The sequence below is a fragment of the Mycteria americana genome, chromosome 5 (assembly GCF_035582795.1).
Source record: "Mycteria americana isolate JAX WOST 10 ecotype Jacksonville Zoo and Gardens chromosome 5, USCA_MyAme_1.0, whole genome shotgun sequence".
Classification (NCBI taxonomy): Eukaryota; Metazoa; Chordata; class Aves; order Ciconiiformes; family Ciconiidae; genus Mycteria; species Mycteria americana.
In genome coordinates, this window is record NC_134369.1 from 59,998,646 (window position 1) to 60,017,931 (window position 19,286).

The 19,286-nt window shown below is 47.7% G+C and overlaps 1 protein-coding gene across 1 annotated transcript in view; it reads right to left on the bottom strand.

The window, feature by feature from the left end:
* The window catches only part of CCDC85C (coiled-coil domain containing 85C), a 115,100-nt gene that overhangs the window by 38,559 nt on the left and 57,255 nt on the right, over positions 1-19,286 (bottom strand). Inside the window, exon 2 of the mRNA XM_075503565.1 lies at positions 5,602-5,678. Within this exon, the coding sequence (XP_075359680.1) occupies positions 5,602-5,678 (77 nt within the window). The remainder of the gene's footprint in view (positions 1-5,601; positions 5,679-19,286) is intronic.

A 19,286-nucleotide genomic window follows, 5' to 3' on the forward strand; every position in this document is an offset into this window, starting at 1 on the left:
AATGCGTGGAGTCCTGTAGAAAGTCTCACCATTGACTTGAAAGGAATATTTGGATGAGGCTCCAAATATGCATCTCCTTTTTGATTAGTTAAAATTAATATGCAGCTAAACATTTAAACAGAGCATAAAACTGGTAATATAGTAACCTAGGGCATGTCCTCTTCAGTATTCTGAATTTAAATGGAGACCAAATGCACTGGAAAGCTTTCATGTCTGAATTGCTCTCTGTTACAAAAAAAATCCAATTTCCCTTGTGAGACCTTAAATTAAAGCAATTATACTTATCCTGCTCACACACAAACAGTAGGTAGGCTTTGGGGAAATAAGAAGGGTTTGTAATTTTGTTCCGCTCGTGGTGAGCATGTGCAACGCTCCTGGTGCAAGCCACAGCCTCACAACAAAACTCCGGAGCCGCAAGTCAAGGAGAGGCCCAAACGTTAAGACCCTACAGCAACTCTGAGTGCCAAGAGGCAACGCCACAAGCAGGAACTGTTAATGGCAGACTTGGCACAAAAGCGACTGATAATAAAACAACAGAGGAAATTGCACTCCGACTCTCCTGGAGCCAGCCAGCACGTTGTGGGCAATTTCTTCTTCTCCTCCGTCCTCTGCTCTTCAGGAAGAGATCGAGCTCTCTGCTGAACGGCATTTCCATCTTCGTTCTTTGCAGTACTAATGATTCTCAGCCTCTCTTCAGACCTGCGGTCCAGTTTCTTCCCCCTCATTTTCAGAACAATATGCTAGAAACTGCCTGCATGTTCGTGCCAAGTTCACATTTGCCTAAGAAGAATTGAGGCTGCCTGTAGATGCTCTTACCATGGAAGCTCCTGGCTCAAAAACCTCAGCTTTGTTTTAATAGCAGTGTTTACAGGCATTATTTACTATCATTTTACTATCTGTACAGCTGCAGCCTTCTTTTAATTCAGGCTAAGCATGCAGTTTCTTAAAAAGAAGACTAAGCACAGTTTTCGAGACTTTCCAGGGATGCTCTAAAGATCTTCCAAAGATACTCTAAATCCCAATCAGCTAGCAGGCAGATACGGAAATGCTGCGAAGTGCTGGTAATACTGAAATCTATTTGGCAATTTTAATTAAATACCCTGATGTTCCTCGTAAATCCCAAGGGTTCTTGAGTCCCTAGAGGAGAATTTTTTGTATTTCTGCTCTGCACCGGGGGACCTGAAATTTTCCCTGAAAGATGCACCAGGACCTCGTTGTCAAACGTCCAGTTACTCAGAGTCTCACCTGCCCAATACACCTGCTCTGTTCAAAGCTGGGCTTTTTGAAACAAAGGTGTGCAACGTGCCCTGGGCATCTTTGAATAGGAAAATGCCTCTGGCATTCCTGTTCTGAAGGGAAAAGCCAGACACAGCTGAGCAGAGACTATAAACCAAAAGAAGTCTCAACAGTCAGCCCATGGTGCACAGGACTTAGTTATGAAGAGAGAGAACAGGGTGATGAGTCCACAAAGCCTATAAACTTTTTAAATGTTTTAGTTAAAAGTGTCCAATCCTTGCCATTGTACAGAATGAGCTGAAAATGCAAAATAATGTAAAAGAATGGCCAGAAGTTTGTCACTGTTATTATCTCCAAAATGTATGCATTAGTTATAAAACTAACCAGAACTGACCTTTGGAGCTCCTGAAGCTCATAAACAAGGTCTTCTCTAATCTTGAGGGGAAAGGGTGTAATTACAAACTCATTTTTAGATTAAGGGGCAGTGTGAGGTGGCTTAAGGGGTCTATTTTCTGCTTGGACACTTTCAGCTCAGAGGAACGGAAAGCAAATGTGGTCTCCCATCTCAGGAGTTATACCTTAGTAATATGGGAAGTACCCTCATCTAGTCAACCAGACACCACGAAAGAGAAGTTAACACCAGCTCTCCTGGGCACTCCCCACAATGACACAGAGGAAAAACAGGACTTCTCCCACATGATGTTGCATAGATTAATTGCACGCACACAGCAGAACTTAGTGCACTTCTTCCCTAGAGAATCTGAGACTATAAAAGTGATGCCAGTGAAGCTCTCCAAAGCCAACACCCAACATTCCTCAGAGCTTACGTTCATCTTCTTTATACCTTGACTAAAACTTCCAGAAACCAGCTACACTGGTGAGAAAGGCTGACACTGTCAACCCCAGGACACTGAGGTGCCCACCTGCTCTGCGGGGTCTTTGCCACCATAGCTACACCACAGACGCCCACCAGCACCGGTGAGCAGGCATCAAGGGGCCTTTTCCGGTAGCGGCATTCGCTACAGCATCTCCCCAACCTATATAAACCAGGGCAACAAAAGCTGTGTGTTGTCCGAATTGCTGCCAGGGGTTTTGCCAGCACAGCGATGCCATCCAAGAGCATTACTTTCTAGTTAACATGGCCATGCCAGCAAAACATTACAGTGTAAACCTGAGTCAAAGAAAGGTATAAAACCAGAGTTGTTTCTCCTCAGAGAAAGGAGAATGGGGAGAGCAATGATTACTGATGGGTTGGCAATGTCAGAAGCAGCTCGTTTCCCAACTGGAAATACACATCATCTCCTTCCCTAGAAAGCAAAAGAAGTCAAAACAAAAAAAATCCATATAAGGCTATCATAAATAACATCCACTTCTCCATTTACTTTCCTCCCACTGCAAAGTGTGGCTCGTGAGATGGTACTTGTTGATCTCCCAAGGGGAGGAAAAGCTCTCCCCATTAATCTGTTCAAATGAGTTACCAGAAAAAGAGGAGAGTGAATCCCAGCACACCTGCACCGCAGGTAACACGTACAGCGCAGAGCGGCCGCCTCGGCACGGGCTGGAGAGCTCTCGCCTCTCCCATGCCGATTTTCTTCCAAAGTCCTTAGGGAGAAAGGAGATGTCGGGAAGCAGGAGAAAAAGCACAGGCTGGGGACCCCTGCGCCAACTTAATTCCATGCCTGAAGGTGGTACAAAGACACGACCTCTCAGCATAGCTTCATGCCGAAGAAGATAAAGCAACAAATCTCGCTCAGGATGCACCAGCTAGCAAAGGGGCCTTGTGTCACCGGCCCCTGTAATACAAATCCTCCCGTAAAGCTTGCAATATCATTTGCAGTGCCGGCCTTCTCGGGTTTCTCTGGATGAAGCACTATTTCAGCTCTCTGTTTAGCACTTGGAGAGAAGCCAGGAAGACTTCCATAACCACCACTGATTTGTTAATCCCTTAATGCACAAGCACTGTTTGTTACTTCGGACGTCAGGTTTCATCACTCCTCAGCATGCTGGTGATAGAACTTCTTGACACCAGACCGCAAATATTATTGCAATGTCAATACTCCCAGGGAGAAAGTCAAGCTGAGTTAAAATGTAACTTTGGTGTTGACAAGCCAGTTTGGCATTGCAGAGTTCAAACGGCCAGGCTCACCTGGAAACTTTAAAAATAGGAGGAAAGTTTGCCAGGATCCTTTTTGACTAGAGTCTTATCCCAAGATCCGCATGGTAACAGCTAAACACTTGCCAATCAGATGAAGCGAGAAAGAATAGAGTAAGCGGATTATACTTTTCCGGGAAAGTGCTGGGAGCAATGTGTACATACGCATGTGAGTTTGTATCTATACAGATTTTCCCCATCTTTCTCATTAAAGGAGATCTAGGTTTGTAGCATCACGGCTTTGGAAGCAATGCAGCTTAGTGTTACCAGGGAGTTCACCCAGACCGTGGCAGCTTCAACACTCCTCCTGTTGCCCTAAGGAGAGCCGTCTCAGTGCTACCATAAAAAAGAGGTATTTCCTGCGTGCGATCTGAAACGAGTTGGATCCTGGTCTGTTTTGAGGTCACAGGGGCTGCACAGAATGTCAGAGCCAGGCTGGTGTTGGTGGCTGCTGCTGCCGGGGAGGTGGCTGGCCCTCTCCAGAGCACAGAGCTGTTTTAGGATCATTTCCCTCCCTCCTGGAGTCAAACGTTTGTAGTGACACGGCCTGAAAGGTGAGGACACCCGAGGGCAGTTGTGCGCGGGGAGGAAAAGGCACAGCCTTCCCACCCAGGACAGCACGAAGGGGAAGGGCTGATGCGTGGGGCTGCTTCAGGCTCACGCAGCCCGAGACTAACCGGGCTTCATCCTCCCGATGCAGTAAGCCCAGGCAGCTGTTCAGCCCCTATTAATTTACCACCCATCAATTAACAACCACTTTTTTTTGACCTCGTAAGGCAGATCCGACGGAGTAACGTGCTCGGCTGCGGCAGGACAAAGCCAGGCCAAGGGCACATCGAGCCCGTTCCCGACCCGACTGCCCACGCACAGCCCGTCTGCTTATCAATAGCTCAAATTAAATGGGGTTTCGACCGCCTCCAACTCACTCACGGGTTGGGAGAAAGACAGAGGGAGTTAAAATTAAATTAGCAATTGATTAATACATGAAGCCACTCGGTAGCTGTTGAGTTGAGCACCCTTTTGGGGTCTTAACCCTTCGGTGCCCTGTGAGTTGCGTTTCATGGCTAGCAATGCCAATGAGTACACTGGAAATTTGGGGTAATCTTTAAAAAAAGCTCATAGTCAGGTCGAAATGTGTATTTCCACAAAAATCAGGTCTGACAAAATTATTTTATTGAAATTTCAGTAAGCATAGAGCCTTCTTTTCAATTTTTTTTTTTTTTTTAAACAGGAATGTTTTAGAAACATGTGAGCCTGAGTAGTCTATTTTCAGACTTGGAGAAATGCAAAGAACAGCACAACATAAACTGGCAAAAAGGTATCTATTTTTTTTTTAATAATTAGGAGGGTTTTTTTACTTCCAGTCCTTATAATTGGAAAGAATCTGGAACAAAATGACTGTGAAACTCAGTGCTTGAAGAAGCAAAGTATCGGAAAAAACCTTTAAAATGCCAGGGAGGTGGAACAGTCCAACAGTGAAAGAATGCAAAGAACAATAGAAAAAGGGTAACTCTTCCGATGGTTTAAATAGACAGTGTTTCACGGATTTCAGCAAAGCTGCCCCTGTTTATAGCAAGTGCTGTGTTTTATGGGGGATCCAGGGGACATATCAGACAGAATGACTGTTTTCTTCCCGCTGCTTGACATTCCTATATACAGATAGGTAAGCACCAGAAGTGATCAAAAGCCCAGTGGCATGTGGAGTAGACTTTGAAGGGCAGATGCAAGCAAAAAGTGCCAGTTTTAAAGAGGTCTGTTTGGTTTTAAGCAAGATCTCGAATAAAAGCTGCACAAAACTATTCCCAAGGCTGTCCTTTGACTACAGCTTCCTCTTTCAACAAGATAAAAGTCAATGTAAATGGGCAAGCAAGACAAAATCCTACAGCAAGGGCACAGGCAGCGCCAGACCCTCGCAGCATCCCTGAGAGCAGCAGTGGATCAAGGTGTTCTGCAGGGAGGCGTTAACGCCTCTCCGAAACACACACAGACACTAACGGAGAGTATACTTTCTTTTCCTCTCTTTTTTTTCCTTTTTAACAAAAGGAGACCCAATTCTATCAGTGGGGGGTTGATATGAGAAGACCATTATGCTCTTCCCCTGGTAGGACATCCACCGAAAGCCCTTGGGCATTCAAGTGGGCAGTTAGACACAACTACACGGGAACAGGAGAACCGAGCCACACTAATATCTATTAGGCAATTAAAAAACCTACCTGGGAAAGAAGCTTGTTGTCATCCTCCAGCAGTTTCACTTTTGTTTCAAGTTGCCTGATATAGTTGGAAGACGAATCTTTAGGAAAAGAGAAAAAATACATTTCAGCTTCTTGTGTGACAGGCGCATACTGTCAGACAGCGGTATGTTTTCCCCCTCTGTGGAAGGCAAGTTTGGGAAAAACCTAATGAATAAAACCCCAAGCGTATAGGGTGAGAAGGGGATTCTGCCAAAAGCTTTTTTCACTAAAAAGCTGAGATTCAGCAACAGCAATATCTTTTGTGAATCCATATCAGTGCCACCAGTTTGGGGAGTGGGGGGTACAGAAGGAAAGAAGTGGAAATATTGTGTTTCATAACTTTAAAAAAGTAATTTCCTAGCTTTGAAAGCCATTCTCATTCATCTAAAATACACCAAAATACGCAACAACAGAACAAGATGTTTCCTTTTAGGTTTGAATAAACAACCCCTCCACACACGTGCCTTTTTTCTTTCAAAAACAACTGAAAAACCCACAAAAATAAGCTGCTGGCTCAGCTCTACAAGGAGGTCACTGCCACAACTCCCAGTGCTGTAAAAGGGGAAGAAATGTATACAGCAAGACCAGAGAGCTGCATGCACACAGCCTGACGTATATAGCAAGCACCTACCTGGGACATCTGTTTTTTCTAGTGGAAGCACGTGACACTAAACTGAAAAAATACTAGGACAATAAAATACAGAATAACCTCACATAAAATGGTAATATTTAACCTGAAGGAATGTAATGGCCAGTTTACCGTTGCAGTAAGACAGCAACACCAGATAGGGTGACCTGGCATAGAAGATAACTTGCTGGAGAGCTCTGTGGGTGGCTTACTGCTCTCCAAAACATCTGGGTTTTGTTTTGAGACATGCTTTGAAGCAACACATTTGCAAATTTCACAGGGAAGAAAATAAAGGAACCTGGGAAAACCTTTTATCCATTTTCATTATAGCTTAGCAGTTTGCAATAGTTCCTTCCACCCATCTGGATGTTTGCAAAATTTCTCCTCCACTTGTAATTATGGTAGCAGAGGCTGTGAGCTGTTACAGCAGGAGGAAAAGAGGGAGAGAGTTTTGCAGCTTAAGCATATGAAAGAACTCGAACACTTTCCACACAAATGTGAAATGGAATTATATTTTACATCATCTCATTTTGCATGACTGCAAAAGCCACTATTCAACCACAGGACTTTTCGCCGAGCGTGAATCGGCGAGGAACCAGGCGTTCACGCAACCGTGCCGATGCCAGTGCACATCGGCAACTGCCAGCACCTTTCAGGATCAGCCCCTGGTACCATGGTTAGCAGGCACCACTGGCTGCCTCTCCGCGCACACAAACAGACGCCCATGCACACATGTAAGGTTTAGGCTGGCTCTGTGCTATAAACAGCTTATCTTTGCCTTTGCCAGTAGCTGCCAAATGCACTCGGCACAAGCCTGAATGCCATTTCTTGGCCACTCTGGGGGCAGTTTAGCAGAAGAGCTAGCATGCAAGCTACAGCTAATCACTGAGAGTGCTTTGACCATTCAAGAGAAAAATTGGAATATGCTTGAAAAAGTACTGCCACAGACAAGTGCCAAACCGCACATAAAGGAACAGCAGGATGGATCGGAGTCAAGTGCCCATCTAAAGCACAAACACTCTCAGAGGAAACATGCTCACTTTTTTGTTTGCATTGTGCTTTGGCCAAACCCAGGAAATCCAAACAAGTTCTCATGAAAAAGGTTAAGAAGACACTGTAGGAAGCTATGTAAGTTCAGTGAACAGTTTAAGTGGTGGCAAGGTTCACAGCAACATCACCTTCAGCTGCAGCGATCACAACCTCTGCCCAACAACAACCCCAACGTGGCAGGAGTCTCCAGGCCAGTGGAGAAGAGGGCAAACCAAGTAGGTTAGAGGAGCAATCCATAGCACCTTCCCCGCGAAGGCCTCGTGCCAACAGTGTCGTGAATTTAGTCATGCATATCAAAAGGTGGCGAGTATAATGCTGCAGAAGATCAGCACTTAAGTCAGCAAGAATTCAGCATCAGCTGGAACAATTTAATTAGTAATGAACCTGTCCTCCAGCAGGATGAGAGGGGAGTCTGAGATTCTTAAATACAAAGCCAGCAGGACCATGGACCCTTTGGTCTGACCTCCTCTGTGCCCCAGGCCACCACACTTTGTTAACTTACCCCTAAATTCAGTCCAGAAATACTCATTTGGCTAAACAGTTCTCAGAACAGCCTCCAGCTCTGTCTGAAGACAACCAGAGATTCCACCATTTCCACTCTGTGCTGGATACAACAGCCTCCATCGGTAGATCTGGTCGGATAAGGTGTCCTTCCCCGCCTGCCCTCCAGCTCCACCGGTACCGCATGCTGCCAGGGCAGCAGCAGAGCTGAGTGCCTCTACACAATGAATGCAGTGATCCTGATACGGCAGGTCCTGATTTTTATCTCAAAGTATCGGGGCATTCAAAGCAGCTTCAAGGAAGGATTCAAAGCGGTGTTGAAGGAGAGGCTCAATCCATGCCTGCCTGGGAATCAGGGATACGCCTCTGGACCGAGCACAGTCTCTGCGTGCATAAATTGCACAGACAGCAACCCTTGCATAAACAAGTGTAAAAATGCTAGATAATGCTAAAGAAGAACTCGATGTGATGCCAGCAACAGACACAAGCTCCACAAGAACCACAGTTACTGACTAAGGTTGTTGCTTGTTAGCAGTCCAAGCCTGCTTCCCAGGCGGCAGGGAGCCTGCTATATGCAGTGCCCCCCTCACCTTTGTGCTCTTATCACTCCTAAGTGTTTATACTGTGGACCACCACACCACGTTGTGTGCAAAGAACAGCAACCAAAAAAAAAAGAGCTTATGGGAACTATTTCTGATGCAGACAACCCCTTCTTCCCAGTCCCGTGCCCATGAAAGGCAGAAAAACCGCAGAAGGTCCTCTCCAGCAGCTCTGTCTGTGTTCAAGCACAGTGGGAAGTTACCCAAGCTGGAGGCTGACAACCCGAACCTCATGAGCAACCTCTTCAAAATGTGTTTGTGGTGGGTTCCAGCACTGCTAAAGCTACAGGAAATTAAGGTTAAGCGGTTGAATGGTGACACAGAAGCTGTTGTGCTCAGGCCCTGGATACTACAAGGACTGGCTGGCTGATGGAAAAACTTGAGCACGGCTGCCAAAGAAAAGGAAAAGGGGAGAGAATTATTTCCTCACTGGTTTCATAACCCTTGCAAAAAAAGGGTACTGCCTGGGAAGGCAACCCCTACATCCCCAGAAGCCAATGCACACCACAGCTACCTCCAGCCTTGAAAGCCTGTTCTGAGATTTGCTAGAATTCTTCAAACGCCACCATTCAACTCCAAACTATGTCTGACGTCTGACCTCAGCCAGAAAACACCCCACAGCAACATAAAATATATGGAGAAAAGAAGAAAAAAAGCAAAGGAGCTGTTTTGTGAACGGAAGATGCTCCACCTCAGGCAAAGGCTGAGAAACAGTGCTCAGAGCCATCACCAGCCTCACTGTGCCCTCAGAGATGAACCGCCTCCATCTTCTGGACCTGCCTGTGTTGAGGTAGGTGCCAGATGAGCCATTTGCGTCTTGATCTCAGGTTTAAAAAATCCCATAACTCTCATGACAGCAGGCAGTAACACTGCCGGGCTGAGCAGTGAAACCCCAGGCTGGGTCTCTCCCACGTTAGATCAAGAAACACATTCCCAACATTTTTCTGCCTCTGACCTTCCTCTTATCAGTGAGTTTCCCTCCTCCCCTGCCTCTCCCAGAGCTATGGGGTGAGGACGGCTTCGCTGACCCACCCAGGAGAGGCGGTAGAGCTGGATCGCTGACAGCTTGAACCCCCTCATCCCCTTCATTAGAAATTAAACGAATGGTCCCCACTGCCTTGTCAAAGCCTGCCACCAGGTATGAGGAATGCTCCACCTTCACCAGCCCAAATGCCCTCTCCTTGGTGGAACGAGTGGCTCCCAGACCTGGGTGCTGGGGCGTACCCTCGGTACACCTGCCTGGGCCAGCACCTCCTGGCACCAACTTTGAGTCCACCCACACCTGCTGGTGCCTCACCGGTGACCTGACACCTCGTCCTACGCTGGCCGGACAACCATGCCGCTTGGCTCTGCAGAAGTGTGGCACAGTGAAGGGGAGGTACAGTATCAGGGAAGCAGATAAGGATGGTGGTCAAGGCCACACGGCCAAGGCCACATGGTCAAGGATAAGCTTTTTGGGAGAATGCTCTGGCACTCAGTGCCGCTTGGGATGCTAGCAGGGCCAATGTCCTCCTCCAGTTACGCCTCGGGGCCACGAGCACCAGCTACATGAGCAATGGTGCCTTAGTGGATCAGATGACACCAGAAGGAAGGAATTTCCCATCAAAACATCTCACCTCTCACCCAACACCCTCCCTGTCGCAGCCATCACACTTGGTGCAGAAGAGGAGGTCGGGGAGAGAGACGGCGTCGTGCCCTGCCAGGCTACTACCCACAACAGCAAAACAGATGAAAACCATAATCACCATCAGCCATCACTCACTTGTACAATGTAAATGCTTCAAGCCAAATTGTTCACAGAGCTGTAAAACCTGAAGTCCCGTTTCTTTACAAAGCCTTTGAAAAACTAATTGGATGTAGCCCCACACATTATCTCCACGAGAGGTAGAAGAGTCGCATTCCAGCCCAGGAAGGAGCATTACTGTTATTATCCACCCTCCTCAAGATTTACTGTCTTAAAAAATATACTCCATCTGGAACGGGGTGTAATTCAACTTGGATGTAATCTAGCTGAGTAACTTTTCTCCACATAGATAAACCACTTAATACTCATTACAGCTAAATTGAGGCAAGACAAATCACTCTACTTTGTTTTAACTCAATGGCCTCTGAGAGAGCAGGGAACAGCCTGGCTCCTGAAGCTTTTTTAAAATATAAATTGGAAACTGTTTTAACAATCAAAACAATCTCTCAGCCTGCAGAGCACAGAACGGTGTCATTTTAAAAGTCACTTGGAAACACTGGAGCCTTTCCGGTCCTCATCTGAGATTTCAGAAGAATCTGTCAAATGGGTAAATATTTATTCTCCAGTAGCAAAATAAATGTTTTTATTTCCTTTTATGCCACTTCTCCAAACCACGAGTACGTAGAGCAGAGGTTTGCGTGGTAGCTACACGGCTGGGATTGAGACACTTTTATTTAAGACCTTTTCATAATGAGGCCTTAGCACTTGCTAAGCGCTAAATAAGAAAAAACTGCAATCCCTTTACTTAGGGTGGGTCACAGCAGAAGTGCAAGAAAAGGTTAATGCAGGTGGTCGTGAGATGAGGAAGCTGTGGAGAGCCCTCCAACGGGACTCACTCACAGCGGGACGGTCCCTACACCCAGCCTGGGCAATACAGAACAACCCGGCACGAGCAGACTTGAGCCAACAGAGGTGCCTTAGTCCTCTTCCACAGCACCCCACTGGGGTTCGATTTGTCTTTTCAATGTCTGCTACAAAGAGGGGGTTATGCAGTGTCCGGCTGGGGTGCTGGCTGGCAGGTCAGGACCGTGGTGCCCGCTCCAGCACCGTCCCCACGTGCAGCACGGAGGTGCCCCACACCCCCAGCAGCAAGGCTGGACACCCGCTGCCTCCCGCTGCGTTTTCTCCCCAGGAGCTACTTTTACTAAGTATGATTTAAGACAGTAAAGCGCAGGTATATTTTGTCAATGATGTCCTGCAAACAAGGCTCTTCCTCCCCTCATAAAAAGCAGCCACCCTAAAGGGATTCTCCCAAACCCCAGGAGGAAAGGCGCAGGAAGGAGTGATGCTCTGCCAGGTTTGCACCTTGCGGCCAACTGCCGCCGTCTCCTTCGCGTAATGGGTTGCTGACATTTTCGCTTCCTCCCCTTCCATCAAAGATAGTCTCATAAAAAGACCTTCACCTGTGCTCAATAAAACATTTAGCTGTTTGTCGGCAGTTTCGTTATCACACCTCTGCTCTTCAGCACCATATTTCAGATTCGTATTGCTCTGCTGGTTTTGCTTCTTGACACAGACAAGCAGGCTGAAAAATGGGCCAGCAGTTACATCTTGTAAAGAAGTTGATTTATTAAGGCAAGAGAGCTCTTTCAGAGCAGCTGGGAAGCAGATGAAACTCACATCTCTTTATATATTGTCATTAAAGGAAATTTTTGAGAGAGGTGGACAAACCTACGATGCTTGCTTTTTCCTAGGCAGCCCCCATCTTTCTGCTCGTACCAGCAAACCCCATTCCCGATGCCCTCTTTCTGACTGGTGCGTGAGGCAAGTTTTCACGTCAGGCTTAACTCAGCGGATGGCTCAAATGTGAGCAGGGACACCACAAGCCACCGCTGAGTTACTTGGCTTTTGCAGCTGCTGCCCTCAACTACGGCACCACCAGGGCTTTCAGCCACTTCTTCCAGCACCTGGAGGATGCTGCCGGTGTCCAAGGGACTTGGTCCCTGTCCCCACATTAGCCCTTGTCCTCACTGAACAAAGGCAGCTCTCCAGCCTGAGTAGAAGTGGCACCCAGGCTCCGACCCAGCGAGTCCCTGCTGAAAGTATCACTAAACGCAGCTGGGAAGGTGTGCAAGTGGATGGGAGGGCAGGTCCGCAGGCAAAAGCCAAATAAAAGCCAAATGAAGTATTCCAGCAGTGAGCTGAAGAAGCTCACCGACCTAAACCCTCCTTCTCTTCTCTCAGGTCCAAAATACCATGCTCCGCTAACCCCAATCCCCACGCCTCTCCAGTACGAGCTTGGGCACAATTTGGGATGTGGTAAGAGAATACACAACGACAAGGTCTATGGCAGACAGACGCTTCCAGCCTTTTGTAGCTTTGCAAGATACTCTGCAAGCAAACCATACCAACGTGCTCTCTCTCTCACCCCACCACCTCATTCACCGTGGGTTGCGTAGGGAGCAGTTTCCTCTGCGCTCTGCCAGGCAGCGTTAAAGCGGTGGCAGGAGGGCACTTACAGGAACAGAACTAAGGCCATATCTTGATTATTTCCATAGCTGAGGTGCTGCAGCACACTTTTACTGAATAGACACTGCCTTAGACTATGCTAAATAAATAAAAGGCCCATATGTAGCATTCAAAGCCACCCATGATAACATCTGTCTGAATAAGACTGGTAAGATCAGGCCTCATTTTCAAGGTGCGGGTGATAGCTCAGGTATAGAATAGGTATTCAAACACTAGTCAAAAGAACAGCGAAATGCGTTGTCACTCCGGTCACAAATAACAAAATCTGGTCTCAGACTAATACACATTTTTTTTTAACTCTCAAAGGCGGTGGTTACACACTGGCGACACGGCTGTGCTGCTGCAAAGCACTGCTCCGGCAGGATGGGACGTATGCCACCGCAGCTATTTAATTAACATTTCATAGCAAGCCTGTAACTACGAGCTCTGAAGTTTTTCAAGACCGCACGTTCCCGACTCAGTTCCAGTTCATTAGGCCTGTCTGGGAGCTTAGCGGCCTCAGGTCGGTCTGTAACAGCCTGATAAGGTCTCTCCTGACTTCGGCTTTTACAGCTCACTACTGCGACTTCCAGCCATGACATCAGCTCCACGCACAGCAAACATCTGCCCGCAACGACTGTCAACAGGAGCTCAAGAGCTCCTGGTATCTTATCGGGGTTTCGTTAGGAGGTGGCTGATAGGGAAGGAGCAGCGTGTGCACGTGTGTGCCCGCGTCCTGCAGCGCAGCTGGGAGAGAGCTGTCTCGGCCCATCAGAAAGCGGCCACCGGTTTCTCCCTCCTCGCTCGGGTGACCTTTACATTACAACCTGTGCGGGGGCTGTCCTTCTATCACGGCACAGCTCAGCAGGAACCACTGGAGATGGCTTGCATCTGAGGATGTCTAACCCCCTCAACCTGTAAAACCTGCTTAACGGGAAGGTGGCAAAACACCTCTCAGTCTTGTAGCCTGACACCACGCTTCCCCTCTGCTGAGGGGGACAACCCGCAGCTGCTCTTCCGCGGCTGGGAGTGGGCCAGGACGGGCAGTGCTGCTGCGGCTCCCCAGGGCTTTCGGCAGCTGTCCCGGCAAGCCTGCTCGCAGAGGATGGCCCCGTCACCAGGCTGCTCAGACGCGCTCCCCAGACGACGTGCTGCCTGCGTGACAGACCGGCTCAGCCCCGACTATCAGTCGCTGCTGTTTGTCCAGGTTTCCTGGGGAAATCCTTCCTTCTGTCCCCCAGAGATTTCGAAGGTAAACAACCACGGAAAAGATTGCGTTTGTTTTACACGTTGTGTTTTAACACCTGACTGTGGGCATCGCTCCGAGAACGATCAGTGTGAGTTTTTTGAGGTTCAGCCTCAGACTGAGCTTTCAAGCAAGAGTGGACAGACTGTAATTAGCAAGCACAGTGACAGAAACGTTAACGTCCAAGACACACGCAGCCAGACAGCCTTGACCGGTGTATGTGTAACCAAGGAAAGCTGATTTGCGTCCGCTGCAGCACCCTACCTCCCCGCACAGGGACGCCTGCGCTGTCCGAGGGAGCAGGTGCTCTCTGGGTCAGTTCCAGGTGCTGCACTACCTGCAACACCCACCACAGCTCAGTGACACCAGGCACAATTCAGGTCTTCCTTGGCCTCTTTAAGAAGCCATTTGCTGTGCAACCGCGTAGATGTACTCAGTGAAGGATTGCCTGAATGCAGAAAGGACAATTCTAGAGAAAGTAGGACAACGTTCAAACTGCAGGTGGATAGGAGCGATCCTCCCTTCCAGACACTGCGGTACCAGCATTTCTCTATCAGTGCTTACTAGTTGATATGAAGAGAGAGAACAAAAGATGCAGAAGCTGGAGGAAGGACGGGGGAAGATCAGACTGACTACCGGATGTGATGCTGTGCTCATGACAACTTGCAAGAGAGGAAAAGATGAGTAACACTACAAACGGGAGGCTCTTCGACTGCCGTGTGCCTTAGTCAATGTAGTTCCATCCAAAAAGCTTTGCTTCCCATGTCAGAGCTGCCCTGCAGCAGTGCAGGATCTTCTGCTGTCACCAGTCCCAGCAGAGTAAAGCCACAGCCCATTGACCAGTGCCAAAGCAGTGAATTAGGAGATCATCATAATCTTCCTTATCCTGTACCTCTACTATTGCCACAGATGGGCAAGGGCTGATCTACCACAGTATGGCCTAAGCAGGACCTTCCACGAGAGTCTAATTTTAGATATAGAGACAAATCCTCCACTTTTGACAGACCCATGGATTGCTTCTCGTTATTGCGACGGACTCCCCGACGCACAGGAAGGAACAGCCACGCTCTCTGCTTGAAGTTCGGGCCCTCCCAGCCAGTTGTGCTGGACTCGCCCTTGGGGGAAGGCAGAGGTGAACGGAAAGTTGTGTCACCGGCACTCGTTCGGGGAGCGGAGCTGCAAGTCACTCACCGCTAATGGGATTCTGCAGCTTTAATGATTACGAAAAGGTTAAAATGACCTGCCAGGCACCCTCAGCTGTTTAAGCCTCTTTTCCTTCCTCGTGCTGCTTTAATCTTGGTAGTGTGGTCACGTGACCCGGTCAAAAAAAGCCCCGAAGCCGATTAGCGGCTTTCCACCGGCTACAAACGACTCAAAACATTTGGGATGGTGTGGATGCTTCAGAAAGAGTAGCCTGCTTTGCTCCATGGCCTCCTTTTGGGGGCACCTCGACGAACGCTGCAGCCTCCAGAAGTCACCAAGAGGGTTCGGTCTCAGGGGAAAGTCCCTGAAACCAAGGAGACAGGCTGTACCCATTTCCACTTGTACCAATCCAGTTACTTAACTCCTCCCTCCCACCTCCAAGACCCAACCCTTCCCACCTGACTTTGGCTACCACTGCGGTAGCCGCTGTCCCTGCCTCTACAACAGCAACCAAAGGCTAAGCCCATCCCATTGCCAGCGTGCTACCCTCAAAGCCTCTGCCGAGGCCAACTTAAACTCTTGTGGCAGCATCCCTGAATTCCTCATACACAGCACTTCTGTGAAAAAGCAACTTGGGGGCTTCTGCAATCCATAAACTGGGCACGAATCAGTGTCACGCTGGGGCAAAAGCAGTATGTGGGATCGTATCGTGACGCAGAAACAAGAGCCCTGTATGTAAACAGGGGAAATAATCCTTCTTCCTCGGTGCTGTTAAAGATCTTGAATAGGGATCTGTGTCCAGTTTTAGGCATCACACTTCAAGACTCATGCGGACTAGTTGGAAGGAATTCAGGAGAGAAATAAGGAGGATCAGAGTGTGGAAAGCATAATCTAGCAGGAGAGCTTGAAGGAACCCAGATTGTTTAGCCTGGAGACAAAAAGACCAAACATAGACATAGTAATGGATTCAAATATGTAAATGATTGTCAAAAAAAGATGAAGTGAATAAATTGTTCTCCATGTCCACCCAGGAAGAGCAAGCTTTCTAATAACAGGGATATTTAAGGGCTAGAAGAGATTGCCTTGGAAGGTGGTGGAATTGCCATTGATGACGGCTTTCACGAGCAGGTTAGACAAACATCTGTCAGGAGTAGTGTAGGTAGAGCTGAGTCTGCCGTGGGGCAAAGGGATGGGTTAGGTGACCCTGAGAGCCCTTCAGTTCTGTTCTCCATGCCTACCCTGTACAAATACCACATGAGGAAATTTGTGGCTCTTTCACTTAAATTCCAGAAAGCAAGCACCACAATTATTTGAAGGCAAAAATGAAATCACTGAACAGCCTTTGATTGGCATGTCAGCTTCAGTAATCTGAAATCATCCATGCATTTTTGGTTTTCCATCACCTGCAGAAAGTCTCACCTAACTGCATGGTGGCTGGCAAAGAAGAAAGCAGGGCTGGCAAGAGCGTGTGGAGAAGAACAAGTGCTGGGGTAGGGTCCTCTGATACTAATGGGATGTTTGCAATAAAAAGGTTATATTGGAAACAGTTGGCTGTCTTAAAATACAGCCAGGGATTTCAAGAGTTAGTACCCCCCAGAAAAAGAGAGTTCTTATCTTTAAGAGTAATCATTTCCAGCTTTTCCACAGAAATTCACAGTCCTAAATCACAGAAGGCCAATGTGCACAAGGCTCGGTATGACTACAGTAACAACACATGGTCTCTAGCCAAAAGAGCTTAAAAAAGAGGAGCTCAGTGAATGCAGACAAGCTGGGGAATGCCAGGAAACCACGTGGGTTAGGAAACAGCCTCAGCAGCACTAACAGTCCAACTGCGGTCAAGGCTCGAAGGCACCATGACAGAGGAAGGGGCTGGAGAAGGCTACGGAGACAGCCGTGTCCACGCCTACGAGTCCTAGGGCAGCACAAGAGAAAGCACAAAGGTGCTAATTTGAAAACTGAGTACGTGGGGAATGGAGACTAGGTTGTCCTAAGCTATTTTAATAGTCCAGAAACACCCATAATAAGCTTCTACCTTCCCCAAAACAACCACATGGTCTTTCAAGATAAGAAGGTAGCTATCAGAAGCCCAAAGACTCTTGAGTTTGCACTAGTGAAACCAAAAAGAGTTGCAAATGAAAGTCAAGTTGGGTTCAGAGCCCTTTGTCACTCTGTCACAGCCAGAAAGCTCTGGAAAACAGGCTGATCTGAAACATTTGCACGCCCAACTGCCCTGTTAGTTACTTCTTGCAAATCCACTGAAATGAGTGCAAGTGTATCCCAGAATCTGCTCCCTGGTTTCCCTTTTGCACTACTGCCACTCCACCTCTCAGCAAGGAGAAACAGTGAGCATCCACAATCAGTATTCTTCTCTTCAAACTCATCACACTGACCAAAGTTGTGCAAGACGTTTGCCCGCAAATCTGAACCCACCCAAACACATGCAGCTTTGATTCCACCCTCAAAATATTCGGCAAGGTTGTTGCAGTTGCAAAAGCTTCACCATATTTGACAAGACCTTTGCTGAAGTTTCTCCATTTTTATGGCAAACTTCTAACCATTAATGGTTCAAAAGCCTGTGGAAAGACATCAGGTTAATCCAAAGCCTTGTGAAACACAACAGTTGTGAATGAGTTTTGCTTTGAGATTTTAGGTTTGTTTGAATCCTTCAGCATTTTCTCCTGGATAGATTAACATTACCTCCTAGGTAAGAAGCACTGCTGAGTTTCAGATGGCTGTAAATCTTATATTCAACATTGTACATACAAATGGGCCAGTAGGTTTTATGCAGACATTCCCACTGCCTTCGAAGGAATCCTGCTTAGAAACTGATAGCACAAAGCAGTCCAGATGCAGAAGGGCTCTCTTGAGTTTACAAAACTACTTCCTAAGCAACCTGCGGGGGGAAAGGCAGATTACCAGACTAATTGATGGGCTTTTTTTTGTTAAAAGGGTAAATAAGAAGATCTTAAATATTTGCAAAAGTCTTTCTTTGCAAACATCAAGTTGAAACTTTTGCAGGCTCTGAAAATGCATTTTGGGTTGTAAATCTGCTCCCCCCTTTTGCTTGGGAAGATTCTTCTGGACAATAAATGCAGCGAGCCTGGGAGAGGGCTGCATAATTATCCACTCCACACAATGGAAACCAGCCTTTCCAATGCAGTCCTCAACTGTCAGGAATCCAAGCCGCGTGATAATTAAAACTCAAAAATACTTTTCCGTCCAGAGAGAAATTAAACTTTAATTTCCACTCCTCAAATACCCCCACCATGTTCAGGAAGCCCCCTATTAAAAAAAAAATTCATAGATGCAAACGATGCCCTTCTGAGTACTGACAGGAAAAATTTAATTGGCAGGGAGAAAAACCTAATGATTAGATTAATGAAAAATAGGCTCTATTGACTTGGGCCACTGGACCATTCCTGATGAGGGTAAACAGCCCCCCTCCACTTCTTCCCCGCTCCCCTCGCCTTTGTCTGCCGTGCACGGCAAGGCTGAGCGCAGGAACGCATTCAAAAGCGATGCCTCGGTGGGAAAAGGCTGGAGTCAGATCAAAGTCCTTCCACCCAGGGGCCCGCTGGAGCCCGACACTTGCTGAACGGCCTCCGTGTGCCCAGGAATTCGTTATCCCCCCTGCCCCGGTCCAGGCTGCCCCGCATCCGCTCCTTAGCCCCAGCGCTGGCTGCCCCCATCTCTCCCCCTGAGCCTAAAAAAGTGCAAGGTAGCAAAGTTGTTAAAAATTGCTGGCCTTTTTCCAAATAAAAGCATTTATCCAGTTATGGCTGGCGTTTACGTACCGAGCAGGATGGTAACAAACCTCATTCCCACACCTGGGGCTGGCAGGGGACAGCTCTTGCCCAAGTGACGAGCAAGACGCGTGGTTTCACGGTGTCACCCGCTCTTGCCACGCTCCTTGGGTCAAAGGCTGGTTGGGAATTTTTAGGTAAAGCAGTTTTTCATAGGAAAACGCTGATTTATCAAGAGACCATTTTTAACACAGCGCATCCAATTTCATGCAATTTTTAGCTCAGGATGAAATTTCTGGTCAGACCCTCAGAGAGAGAAAGGGAGAAAGCCTAAAATAGCCGCAAGCCCAAGGCTTAAGGCAATCACCAGGGAACCTCTAAATCCCTGCACGCTAAGCTCTTCTGGAGTTGGGGATTGTGTGCGTCTGTGACAAAGACACACCAATTTCTGTGGCCGAGGATACGGAGCCTGGCTACGCTGCAGGCATAAACCCCCTGCCCAGTCCTAATTGCCCCAAATAACTGCAGTTGTAGAGCCAGCGGCTCCTTCCAGCTAGGACAGGCA